We start from the raw sequence: 14,465 nt of genomic DNA on the forward strand, positions 1-14,465 counted from the left end.
TAACGGTATACTGTTAAATGGAAATACCCTTATACGTCCTTTGTATTTTATTAGTCATATTATTTCTTATTTTTGTTGCGATTGATACGAATAAATATTTATATAACACCAGTTACTTAGGTTCAATAGTCTGATATAAGCACAAAACATTAAATAGTATTAAACTGTCAGGTCTTTTTTTTAAAACTGTAAATTGTAAGGCATAAAGTCAGCACGTTTTTTTTATTTTTTTGTTGTTGTTTATACAAACATTGTAAGCTTATGGATATAAAACAGTCTGTAGTCGTGATACTTTCATAAATAGTTATAACGGGTATTTACAATTTTGCACCTACAGTGGTACGATATAAGACTTATTGCGAGTTTCGTGTACAGATTACGTGTTTGACATAAAAGCGTTTTTGAAAGTATGCTTCCAGTTAGCTTGATATTTAAATAAAGGATATCTCAGTATCAGTGACAACCTTAGACAATTACGTCATACAAATAGTAGACTAGTCAGTATTGTTCTTGTGATTATCAGACGTAATTGAAGTCCCGTATTAGTAAATAATGTTTTGAAACCGTGAAAGATGAAAGGAATTTTTTTTGTACATGCAAATTACTCAGTAAATAAAAAGCACATATTCTCTTGGTAATAAAATTACCTTTACTAAAACAAACAACATAGAGTACGATAAATGTGTACAAATGTAAACGTATTCCTTTAGGACAATTCGTCTAGCTAACCTGTAAGGAAAATAAATAAATATATATATACAATATTTTAAACCGTTATATACTTATACATTACCAGTTCTCGTAGAAACTCACATGGCTACCATTGGGTATATGTACCACCATTAACAAGGTCTGGCGGTTATTAATTGTATTAGGCAATTTTGTACCGATGATCTTCTGGTTCGTTTTAATGTTTATGTTTTAATTTGGCACGTATTTAACCGGTCAACTAATTAATCGAATTCGGGTAGTTTAAAAAAAAATAGAAATGGCTACTATTTTAATACCGTTACAGTTTTTGATTATTTTCAGGCAGGTACCAAGTATTTATTTGGCAACTGAATTGATATATTGGAGACCATTTATGAAGCGCATTTTAAAAAGAAAACGGCTATCTATTAATTAAAAAAATGAAGTTCTTAAAAATATTTCTTTAAAATATTTTGTTTGGTCATTACACGGTCAACCTAACACGGTCAACCTAACACGCTCCTCCTCGCTTCGCTCGTCGTCGCACCTATCTGTTGACTCTGGCAGAACACAGTAGTAACTATTGAAAAAAAAAAACACAGTGGTAACTATTAAAAATTTAAAGATCTAATAGTATAATGGCCATTAGGCGTTTCACGATTAGAAATTTCGACCATAAGTATACTGATCATTGCGTATTGGTAAATTAATTTGAGGTGTTTTGTGTAAAAAGTGACCAATATTCATTAAATTTAACTGCTTTCGTGTTAAAATACTACCTAGCTGAAACGATATGCTCAGTTATGATTAGTTGATTACTTAGGTGGAAACTACTAGATGACAAATAAATTTTATGATCGCTTTACAATATTAGTTACCAATTTATTGTTTTAGACGCCAACCTATCACTTTATGTTTCCTATAATTTTTCTGGGTGGCTTGATTTTGCTGCCAGTTTTTTTTTAATAATATGATGCTTATATTTGAAGCAAAAATATTTTTTTTTTTTTGGGCGCTAAAATATTAATGCACAGCCAAATTATATTATTATATGCCCAATGAAAGTTCCTGTTTAATATTTTAGTTGCCCGGTTAATAATAAGCCTTTTACATACTTACGAGAATACATAAGATAGCCAATAAAGCCAAACGGAATGTAGATAGGTGAATTACCCTTTTGGTGTCACTGGTTGCTATGTTTACAGTGAGTGAGTGAGTGAGCTATAAAACGATTGTATAATCCTGATACTATAGTATTTAACTTATATGCATTTTTTAAATTCATACCTAATCTATTGCCATCATGAAGCATGATTGATATAAATAATACGTTTTCAAATGAATTATGCCACTGTTGTCCATCGGACAACGGAATAGCATAACAAACACGAAGGTTGATCGTACCCAGAACATCCTAGACCTCCTAGAGAATAACTTTTGTACGATAAATCCGCCTTTGTACGATAAGTTATTTTGTACAATTAAGATTCAACTAGCAGCATATCGCGTTATCTGCTAAATTTGGGTTTAAAGACAGTTACGATGGAAGCTCTAAAACAACATTTTTATTTACTTACCACCAAAGCTTCAGCTAATTCTGATTAATGACTTTTAGGGTAGTTGTTTTGTGGGATGGCCGAACGGAGGTTAAAATTCTGTTACATTAGGTTTATATAAAAACCATAGGAGTGACCAACCTAGGAAGTTCTAATGGAATTAAAAACGGAAATGAAAAATGTTTATTTCTGTTAAATTTATAAAGGGTAATTTATAAAGGTTGAAATCTCATGGCAGGAGTACAAATTAATTTTTGACATAGGGCTCCCACATTTATTTTCCATTTGTCGCGATCTTGAGCGGTTACTTCCAGCTATTTCCAGTCGAGTCCAGTTGAGCCAGCCTCCTTCTTAACTGACCACCTCCATGTTGAACTATGCCTTTCCGACCGTCTACTGCCATCTGAATGCCAAATTAAATCTGTATTAAACGGAAACGTTTGCGAATGATGATATAAAGCTTAGCTAGCTTAGCTTATTTATTGTTGTTGTAAACTTAGTGCACAAGAACTTAGTAAGTTTTACGGGGATTGGAGGTCTTGGATCAGTAAATTTCATGTGTTGGCGTTTTTATATGTTAAATTAACTGGAGGACCCGGGTTCGATATCCGGTGGGTACATCTATTTGTGTGTTCATCGGAAGGATTTGTTCCTTAGCCGTGAATGATTTTTATGTATATAAGTATCAATATGTGACATATTATTATGTACATATGCATAAATATATTTATACATGTCTATCATCTTCTAGTGTCCAAAACATAAGCTAGTTGAGCTTGCTATGAAATTAAGAAGTTTTATATACTTAAGGTAATTTATGTATTATAAAGTTTACGTTGCACAGAACCGTGACGATTGGCGAAAATGAGAAAGATAGACATGAGTTGATCATCGATCGATTGAGAACTTCCAGTGATTCCTTCCAGCTAATCTTACAAAATAATAACCGATTAATAATTGCTGCAGAGCCTGTGTGCCCCACTTGATGTTATAAGTGGACCAGTAGCCAACCCAGGGTGATACATGCTACCGAGGCTGACTTGATGTGATAAGTGCCCGTAGCATGTGATTGTAAGTAGGATAATTGCTGCCGAGCCTGCGAGCCCTCGCTTGATGTAAGTGAAAAAGTAGCAATATAGGGACCTGCTGCAGAGCCTGTGTGCCCTACTTGATGTTATAAGTGGAGTGTAGCCAACTCAGGGCGATACATGCTACCGAGGCTGACTTGATGTGATAAGTGCCCGTAGCATGGTGATTGTAAGTAGGATAATTGCTGCCGAGCCTGCGAGCTCTCGCTTGATGTAAGTGAAAAAGTAGCAATATAGGGACCTGCTGCAGAGCCTGTGTGCCCCACTTGATGTTATAAGTGGAGTGTAGCCAACCCAGGGCGATACATGCTACCGAGGCTGACTTGATGTGATAAGTGCCCGTAGCATGGTGATTGTAGTAGGATAATTGCTGCCGAGCCTGTGAGCTCTCGCTTGATGTAAGTGAAAAAGTAGCAATATAGGGACCTGCTGCCGAGCCTGCGAGCTCTCATTTGATTAATGTGATATGTGATATAGTATCTGACTAATAAAAAAATAGTCATTGCATATACTAAGTTTAATATGATTGCAGAAATAAGGTACTTCGAGAACGAAGCACCTGTCAGTATGGCCGTGTGAGATACATAGTATAAAAACAAAGATCACACTTGCATTTTTACGAAATAGTTCACTTTTGCTAAGGTAATACGTATATCGAAATAATAAGTTAGAACTGCTGTTTAATTACACAACTACCCTCCATGTATATTTCTTGACCATAACTGTCAGAACATTAGTAACGTAAATAAAGTATCTTATAATAATAAGCCATGATATTAAATTCGTATTAATTTGCGATTAATTATTCTATAATAAATTAAATTAAAATGTAGCAAATACATTTGTTAAATTGAATTATTATGATAACCGGATGTGCAGGAAACATCTTACTTGTTATTCCTACCAAGAAGTGGTGGAAGGGGTGAAGTCTGATTGAATATAAGCGGGTGTCTGACAGTTGTGGCTCTCTTCTCAGTTGGCGAGCTAACGACGACAAACGAAGTTAAGTGTCCATTTTATTTTATTGTGTTTTTATGACTTGTATGTTTTCTTTGTGTTATAGTCTGATGGTATTGTACGTTACAACCTTTAATGTGAATATAACCCTTTGATGACCTTTTAACAATTGCTTTGTAACGTATATTCCAACTGATTACGGTGTAATACATCATGTAGCTTATTGCTAGATCTTTATTACTGTTTTAAATTATGTCAAGTGTGTACGTTAAGGTAGCCAGTATTAACTATAAGCCACCAATATCTATTACGCAGCGTACCTACTTGACTAATTTAGCAATACAATATTAAGATTTTTGTGAATTATGTGGTAATAAAGCCGATTAATTGTTCAGTAAATCTACAATATACTTTTACTTACAATCTGCTTATATCAATATATTACTTAAATAATGTTTACCATTTTTATATTCTAAACCTTGTAGTTGTCCCTATAATAAATACATTACTTTGAGCAATAAATAACTGGTCTTAATTAAATACTGCATTGCATCCTTATTTTATATTTTATTAATGATTATATTAAAGTACATCTGACACATGCGTAACATATTATATGCCAAATAAGCGCAAATTATGCGAATTATCTAACAATGTGACAGGTATAATGCCTTTCCATTTCAAGGCTGCGATGTTGAATAGGCTAAACCAATCCACGTATTTCACCTTCTATAGAAAAAGAGCAACCATAATTGCACACAATTGTTTTAATCACTTGGTAGGAAACTCGTTCTAGTTTTTATAATGGGTATGCCAGACAATCTGACTATTGACTTCGAGACTGATACAGAACCATACATATACCTAATACATTATACAGTGTGGAAAGATAAGTCGGGCCCTGGAGGGAAACTACCTTAAATCCTTAAGCTGGCTCATTTTACTTAAAGGAGACATTCCTTTATTTTTTAAAAGAAACAAAACTGCATTCAAAGATTTTCTAAAACTCGCTTGCCTCGCCCGGGACTCGAACCGACTAAAAAATCCAAAAAATAAAAACTCGCAATTTTATTCTACTAGTCGATACAGTTAATGTTAATGATAACATTTCTCCAAGAAACATTCGGTCTTAAACTCGTCTGTCGTACAAAATATCCATAAAATGTAATATTTAGTACTCAAGATTTTTTTAGACAAGCATGCAGTTTTGTTTCTTTTTAAAAATAAAGGAATGTCTCCATTAAGTAAAATGAGCCAGCTTAAGGATTTAAGGTAGTTTCCCTCCAGGGCCCGACTTATCTTTCCACACTGTATATTAGTTGACATGATAAAAGCATACTGAAAACAAATTATTTTCAAATTGTATGTTCCTGACTCTTACCGAGTTTAGGTGCTAGATGGAAATTAAATGAAATTTAGTCAGTGACAGATCGTTATTTTTACCCGACTACGGCAACGCAAAAGGAGGGTTATAAATACGCAGATTACTAATGGAGTATCCCAGTCATTAAGCAAGCTCACAAAATGAGCTAATCAATGTTGATACATTTATCCAATTACCAGATCCCATCCAAGTATTCCCGTATAAAAACAAAAAAGCGGCCAAGTGCGAGTCGGACTCGCCCATGAAGGGTTCCGTATTTAGGCGATTTATGACGTATAAAAAAAAACTACTTACTAGATCTCGTTCAAACCAATTTTCGGTGGAAGTTTACATGGTAATGTACATCATATATTTTTTTTAGTTTTATCATTCTCTTATTTTAGAAGTTACAGGGGGGGGGGGGGGGCACACATTTTACCACTTTGGAAGTGTCTCTCGCGTAAACTATTCAGTTTAGAAAAAAATGATATTAGAAACCTCAATATCATTTTTGAAGACCTATCCATAGATACCCCACACGTATGGGTTTGATGAAAAAAAAAATTTTGAGTTTCAGTTCGAAGTATGGGGAACCCCAAAAATTTATTGTTTTTTTTTTCTATTTTTCTGTGAAAATCTTAATGCGGTTCACAGAATACATCTACTTACCAAGTTTCAACAGTATAGTTCTTATAGTTTCGGAGAAAAGTGGCTGTGACATACGGACGGACAGACAGACGGACAAACAGACAGACAGACAGACATGACGAATCTATAAGGGTTCCGTTTTTTGCCATTTGGCTACGGAACCCTAAAAAGGAGCTCACCTCAATTAAATTGTTGTTTTGGCTAACCCCACTTTATTTAAGTGAATATCCAATAACGTGTTTTTTATGGGGCTCCTTCGCAAAAATCGGAAACCTTATAACTCGTCCACGGTTCTGTAATTATGAACCGTTTATGGTAAGTTAAATTTGGCAGGAAAGTGGTACCGTACAATCTGCTGATACCATCTTTATTTTGCATTCGCAGGGAAGGTTAGTAGGTGAAGTTATTTAACAGCTGGTTCGATGGCCCTGTGAGAAATGGGTCAATGTATTAAGGAAAATAGCAGTAAATTAAAAAGTAAGTATTAATAAGCAGAAAATCGTTACTTCAAAGACCAAGACGTGTTGAACGATTCTGGAAACACGTTTTAAAAAGTTGAACCCTATGCCTATAATAAGGGTTGACCAAGCAAAATTAGCTATAAAGTTATTATAATTTATTGAATGCTGTCCATAGGAAAGACGCATAACAATATTACTAGACCCCCATTGATTATCCTATTACCCATACATTTGTTTAAAGATAACTTGAACTACTCAAAGGATAACTGGAGGAGAAATTACTTAAATATGATAATTTGGTCTTTTTGCACTCCTAAATTTGAAGACGTGTTTTATATATTTTTAATACTATTAAGAAACTTTAAATTTATCTGTTTTTAACTCACATTGAAATCAAACTATGTAGTACCATTCAACACGAGAATTATACGTTTCTGATCGTCTTCTAGTAATAAGAGACTACATAAAAACAGTTTGCATACACACCTGTTCATTGAGCTACAATTACTGTGGATGATTGATGGAACGATTAGTGTGTCAGCTCTTTGCAAATTATTTAATGCAACCTTGAAAAGGCAAAACAAGGTTCTCGGTTCTATGAAAACATTGCACGGACTTAATTTGCACACATTACTTTTATGGTTTGCTAATCACTTAATATCCCACACTGTATACCTACCTTCCTACATAAGCTTATTATACAGGTACAGTTTAAAGGTGTCGTACGGGTTTTGCATATTTGTTGCAGCATGTCGCTGCAATTAGAAGTAGATTAGAAATTCAACCTGTCATTCGTTCTAGCTGCAGTCATCATCCGAACGTCACCTTTACTTAACCCTTGCTTGTTTGGTCGGTTAACATTATTCATATGATTTTGAAGACGTAAATATGAATAAACATCCGCTTACAAGCTTTACCGTGGTGACGTAAGAGGGAATCCCTTGTGACAGTTCGAAGTGACGTATCGACCTCCACATTACTTCGAAGTTCACCCAGAAATTAATTCAGACCTTATTTGCAATACGATAACGTTGCAATTTTAACAATTTGCATTGTAATCTTATGGCGTTTTACTTCTGAATGAGTAAAATGTCAAGTTACGTAAGCCGACCTTTGCCCGGGCGTCAATTGACTTGTTTTAAGGAAATCTTGCCAAAGTCCAAGTAAAGTTCAGAGCAAGTAGAGTAAGTTAGTTGCCGTTGAAATTCAGACCTAAACGAAGAACAATAAAACATATTTATTCTCAGAATATGGTATTAAATTATATGTAAAACATTGAACAATTTACAGTTAAAAATCATGTTAAGAGACTAGACAAGCCAAATATTTACTCGTAGCTAAATAGACCGGTCCATGTATCTTAATTAGAGCGTAAGAACATTACTGTGTTAGTTATGCAATGTTGATACGTGGGAGTGTAATGCGAGACCTGTCCGCAGAAATTAGTGTTTGACATGAACACGCAGGTACCCGGTGTGTGGTATAAGTGGAATTACATTTAGGTATATTCATAGAAAAAGTCATTGAAATGGTATGTATGTCTACCGATCTCTAGTCTTTCCATTTTGTTTTCGATCAAACGCCGACGACACTTTGATTTGGCAAATAAAAATAAACCTTTTTTAACAACATTTCACAATAATTATGAAATTTAAACTTCCTGTGTACAAAGATCTTAATGCAAAATCAACTTTTTACACTGTATTTGCAGCGATTTATGACTATTTATCTCTAGATTTACTTATTCACTTATCACTTGCACCATATCCTCATGTTTATTTAAGCCACACCGTTTGCAAAAGTTGTATTGTAAATAATTAAAACTTGTTGACACTTACTGTTGTAATATTTCGCGCTAGTAATATAATCTAAACTAGTTGTATTTGTAGCATTAGTACGTATTCAATAACTTTGGATAAAAATTGGACCAAGTACCCATACCGGTATCTTGTTAGCGGGTGTACATTTTAATTGCTTAATGTGTACGAACAAAAAACCAAAGCTCGTTTGTTTTAAAGGCAATATGAGGCAATATCTCGTTAATACTTTGTTAAGTATATTTAGCTGGGTACTCCTAATGAGATTAAAACCTTTTCACAAAGGTCATCGCGCCATTTTAGAAACAAAACTGAACTAGGTACCTAAACACAATAACAAAGACCTTATTTGAATTTAACCAAAATATGCGTCTCTGTGTTGTGAGAAATATTTCCATCAAATACCGAAATGACGGTTCAACTGCATAGACTAGGAATCCTCCAGACTGAGCATAGTAACGCTACCCCCTCTCCCACTTATATGGTAGTTTTACTCCATCTTCGAGTCAATCCCGTGCCGTGATTGGTCCGTGTCTTTGAATGGACCAATCACGACACGGGATTTGCTCACCTCGTCCTCCCGCACCCCCGTATCGCCGCAGCATCGGTTTCATGAAATAATTGCTCTAAACTCAGTCTAGAGGATTCCTAGTCTATGTTCAACTGTTACAATATTCCTTAATGCCTAATTTCATAATTTTAATACATGGGTTTTTTTATATCAAATTTAGTTAATGGTCAACAAGATAGGTAAGGATATGTCTGTTCTCGTAAAAATACTGTTACGTTATGGTAATAGTTTATGGTTTGAGTTTATGGTTGGTTTTTCATATTTGGAACGAGACGAATAAAGATGGCTTCCAATAATGTTGTCTTGTAATTTACGAGTCTCTAAATTAACAAACATGGTGTCAGAAGTATAAAATAATACATGTGAAATACGAAAATGGGTGAGTCAAATCCGGCAAATTCGCCGGCATTACAATGTCCACAAAACAAGCAAGGATATGCCTACTCTTACGTACGACCATTAGAATTCACGGATTCTATGGAAGAGAATTGGAAATTGTGGGTCCAAAAATTTAAAATATTTCTTCTTGCCGAGGACCTTGAAGCAGTTTCCGATGACCGTAAAATAGCTCTGCTGCTCCATAACATGGGTGACAAGGGTGTAGAAATATACAATTCGTTTAATTTAGAGCCAAAGCAAACCTTTGAAGAAGTCCTAAAGAAATTTAATGCATATTTCATTCCAAAAGTTAACATCACGATGCAACGCCATAAATTTTTTACAAGGGCACAAGGACCTACAGAGTCCTTCGACGATTTCCTTACTGACCTTCAGAACAGAAGTATGACATGCAACTTCAGTGACAAGAGAGAGGAACTCGTGAGAGACGTTATCGTCATAGGTCTAGCATTAGCTATACCTATTTGCCGCTATTAGCTAGCGGTATTAACCGCTATGAAGGAGAGGCTTCTGCGCACGGAGGATCTGACTCTGCAGAAGACCATCACCATGTGCAGAGCTGCGGAATTGTCTCAAAAACAAGTTACGGAACTAACGAATGAGATAGCTGCGACCTCCGTGCTCAACGTCAGCACTGTGCCAGTACATAACGTCAACAATGTCAATACTTCAAGAACAAGAAGCGTCAAGACAAGAAAATGCTATCGCTGCGGAAATAACTGGGATCGCACGCATCAATGCCCAGCTATAGGTTGCAAGTGCCAGAAGTGTGGTATTCCTAATCATTTTGCGAAGGTTTGCAGAAACAAACAGGTTGCAGCCATAACAGAGAAGCAGGTTGAAGACGACAGCGAGGAGTCCTTCTTCGTTGGCTGTATCAACAGTGAGTGTGAATGCGAATGTGAGTGGATTGAGTCTATGATTATAAATAATAAGTCTATAAACGTCAAACTAGACACTGGTGCTCAGGTAAACTGCATGTCCTTAGCTACTTATAAGTCATTGAACCTTGATGAGAGATTTATAGTTACTAAGCGCATAAAATTAGTGACACTTCATGATAAGTGCATACCTGTCAAAGGTGTGTGCACCATTAAATCCTACCTCAAGAATGGAAAGTGTGATAACATTGAATTTGTTATTGTGAGCACAGATTGTATGACAATTTTAGGCCTAAGATCTTGCATGAAACTAAAATTAGTTACCAGAAACATGGTTCATACTATAAATGTCTCAAATAACTCTGACACAAATAAAATCATGGCAGAGTATACTAATTTGTTCAATGGTATAGGCTGTTTTAAAAAACCCTATAAAATTGTTTTACAGGAAAATGCAATTCCCAGAGCCGATCCACCTCGTCGGGTCCCTATAGCACTAAGACAGAGCCTTAAGGACGAGTTGGACAATATGGTGAGACAGCAAATAATCACCAAAAATGAGGATCCGATGGAGTGGGTCAACTCAACTGTTGTAACCAAAAAGAAAAACAATAAAATACGCGTATGTATTGACCCTCGGTACTTAAATAAATTCATTATCAGAAAACACAAGCAATTGCCAACGGTTGATGACATACTAGATAAGTTATCAGGCTCTAAGTATTTTTCTAAATTTGACTGTAGCAGTGGGTTTTGGACAGTACAGCTTGACTCAGAAAGTTCAAAGTTATGCACGTTTTCTACTCCATTTGGTAACTACTCCTATAAACGATTGCCATTTGGACTTTCTGTGTCAACAGAAGCATTTCAGGAACGCATGGAAGAGACTTTTAGTGATATTGATAATGTACAATTTTATGTCGATGATTTAATAATTTATGCCAGCACCGTGGAAGAACATAATAAAGTGTTACTAAATGTATTGAAAAGAGCTCAAGAATGTAATGTCAAATTCAATAGGGAGAAGTCCCAAGTTCTGCGTAAAGAAATTTCATTTCTTGGCATGATTGTAAGTGACCAAGGGGTTAAACCTGATCCAATTAAAGTAATGGCCATTTCCGAATTAAAATGCATTCATGATAAGAAAGAACTTGAACGATTCCTAGGAATGACAAATTACCTGTCAAAATTTATCAACAATTACTCGACTATTACAAGCCCGTTGCGCGAGCTTCTTAAAAAAGACATATTATTTAAATGGCTTCCTTCTCATGAAAATGCTTTTAATAAACTTAAGGAGGCATTAACGAACGCTCCCACGCTTAAATTATTTGACAGCAATAAAGATGTAGTCGTTTCGGTAGATTGCAGCTCGGAAGGAGTAGGCGCTTGTCTTTTACAAGACAGACAGCCTATTGCATATGCTTCTAAGGCGCTAACTGAATGTCAGAAAGGTTATGCCCAGGTTGAACGCGAGATGTTTGCTATTGTATTTGGATGCATCAAATTCCATAAGTATATTTTAGGAAAACATACCCTAGTTGAAACTGATCATTCGGCATTAGAAATTTTATTTAAAAAACCCCTGTCTTTAGTACCTGCAAGACTACAAAGAATGATGCTTAAAATACAAGGGTATGACATTAGTGTTAAGTATGTACCTGGAAAACAAATGTATATATCAGATTTTCTCAGTCGCTCTTTCCTAGTTGACAAGAATGATGAGACAAAGGAATTTGATGAAGAGTTTAACAAAGAAATTATTTGTCATGTTGAGGTCATGATAGATTCGTTGCCTATTTCAAGTGACAAGCGACAACTCATTGCCATGAAAACGAACGAGGATGCCACATTGTCCTGTTTAAAAGATTATATTCATAATGGTTGGCCAAATTCTAAGAACAATCTAAATGAATTAGTAAAACCTTTCTGGAATTTTCGCAATGAATTGTCCGTAGTCGACCAAATAATTTTAAGAAATAATCTTATTGTGATACCAGTAGCATTACAAAAAATGATGTTAGAAATTATTCATGAAGGTCACTTAGGATTAAATACATGTCTTCGTAGAGCTAAAAACGTTCTATTTTGGCCTGGATTGACAAGTCAAATTAAAGAACTCTGCAACAACTGTCAAACATGTGCCTTATTTAGGAAAAACAATACTAAAGAACCAATTCAATTTCATGACATACCTAGACTACCATGGCTAAAGTTAGGCACTGATCTTTTTGAATTTAATAAACAATACTATCTGGTTGTTGTAGACTATTACAGTAAATTTTTTGAAGTTGCTCGATTAAATGACTTGTCTTCAGGAACCATCATCAATCATATTAAGTCTATCATAGCTAGACATGGTTGTCCTTTAGAGATTATAAGTGACAATGGTCCACAGTATTCCTGTAAAGAGTTTAAAGAATTTGCGGATGCATATGGATTTAAGCATATTACTTCGTCTCCTGACTACCCAAAGTCGAACGGGTTAGCGGAATCTTCTGTCAAAATTGTCAAATCCATATTTAAAAAATGTAAAGAGGATAACACAGACCCTTATATAGCGTTATTAAATTTCAGAAATAGTCCCAAGGAAAATAGCCCTTCTCCAGCTAACCTTTTGTTCAATCGAAACTTAAATAACCGTTGTCCTGTGTCTGCAAATTATTTAAAGCCTAAAATATATACTAGAAACTATTTCTTAGATAAAGAGTTGCAACATAAGGTAGAAAACCACTACAATAAAACTGCTAGGCCTCTAAGACAATTAGAGATAGGTCAGGGTATCATGTTTAAGAAAAAGATGTCTGATGATCGCTGGCAAAAAGGAAGTGTTGTAAATAAGGCTGACTTCCCTCGTTCCTACATTGTAAAGGATGAACAAGGTCGCCAATATAGGAGAAACAGACAACATTTGCGTAACATAAATGAATATGAGTCAACTAATTGTACTGAAAATGAGTCTGTTAATCCTAACTCTTATGTTATAAACTATGATAGTAATGATAGCGACTGTGAATCCTTTTATGAAGCAGAAGAAAGTGATGATCAGGAGCTCATTGATACAAGTGAAGTGAGTCAAAGCAATACTGGAATCAATGATACTCCGGAACCAAATTTTGACTTGTATAAGACGAGGTCTGGACGAATAGTCAAGGCTCCGTCGAGACTAATTGAATCTTAGTTATAGTTGTTAGTTATAATTTTATTAAGGAGAGGAATGTTACGTTATGGTAATAGTTTATGGTTTGAGTTTATGGTTGGTTTTTCATATTTGGAACGAGACGAATAAAGATGGCTTCCAATAATGTTGTCTTGTAATTTACGAGTCTCTAAATTAACAAACAAATACTGTTTAGCAGAAACGTATTGCAATCGCATTGCCTCACGCTGACCACGCCCACATATTACCGGTAGACGTGGGTGATCAAAAGAGTTCCTTATTTTATACAAGAATTATAAAAGCCAAGAATCAATATGTTCATAATTTCAATTGTCAAAGACATGGCGATATCATCGTCAGATTACAAAGAATTCTGTCTGACAAAAACCCAACAGGAGGCATCCTCTTACCGAAATAAGTGTCGTTAATAAAGTAATTTCTGAATTCTTATTTTATAGCCTCTGCCGGTTGTAACTTTTTACGGACCTGAATGAATTACCGAATCAGATGTCAATTACTTACGGTATTTTTCGCGGCCTACTTATAAGCCTACTTGGAAGAGTAGTTAACGAGTTTCGTTAAAAAATCGTAGACCAGGGAAATGAAATCTTTGAAAACTTAATTTAAACGGACTTCATTAAAAATACTCAATCATAATAGGTTGAAATTTAGTCAGTAACAGTTAAGTACTGCCAATTTTTTTTTCTGCATCGTCCAATCAGTTCCATATTAGGCATTGCATTGTAATGAAAATGGCGAATTGCGGAAGTATACCAAAATTCTGCTGACATCGGGAAGTGTTTGGATGTTAATTTGCAAGATTTCAATCGAATAAATAATGGAACACTATACAAAGAAACAAATATAAATTGTT

At 35.0% G+C, this 14,465-nt stretch overlaps 1 protein-coding gene across 1 annotated transcript; it reads left to right on the forward strand.

The window, feature by feature from the left end:
• The first annotated feature begins 10,342 nt into the window (after window positions 1-10,342).
• Window positions 10,343-13,665, forward strand: LOC134649459 (uncharacterized protein K02A2.6-like). Its single transcript, XM_063504215.1, has 2 exons — window positions 10,343-10,451; window positions 10,880-13,665. Exon 2 carries the CDS (start codon window positions 10,961-10,963, stop codon window positions 13,610-13,612), a length of 2,652 nt encoding a protein of 883 aa, XP_063360285.1. The 5' UTR covers window positions 10,343-10,451; window positions 10,880-10,960; the 3' UTR covers window positions 13,613-13,665.
• The last annotated feature ends 800 nt before the right edge of the window (window positions 13,666-14,465 follow it).

This window comes from Cydia amplana, chromosome 7 (genome assembly GCF_948474715.1).
Source record: "Cydia amplana chromosome 7, ilCydAmpl1.1, whole genome shotgun sequence".
NCBI lineage: Eukaryota > Metazoa > Arthropoda > Insecta > Lepidoptera > Tortricidae > Cydia > Cydia amplana.

Bases quoted from the DNA above. Each gene is read 5' to 3' on its own strand.
- LOC134649459 (XM_063504215.1), top strand. From the start codon at position 10,961: ATGGTGAGACAGCAAATAATCACCAAAAATGAGGATCCGATGGAGTGG.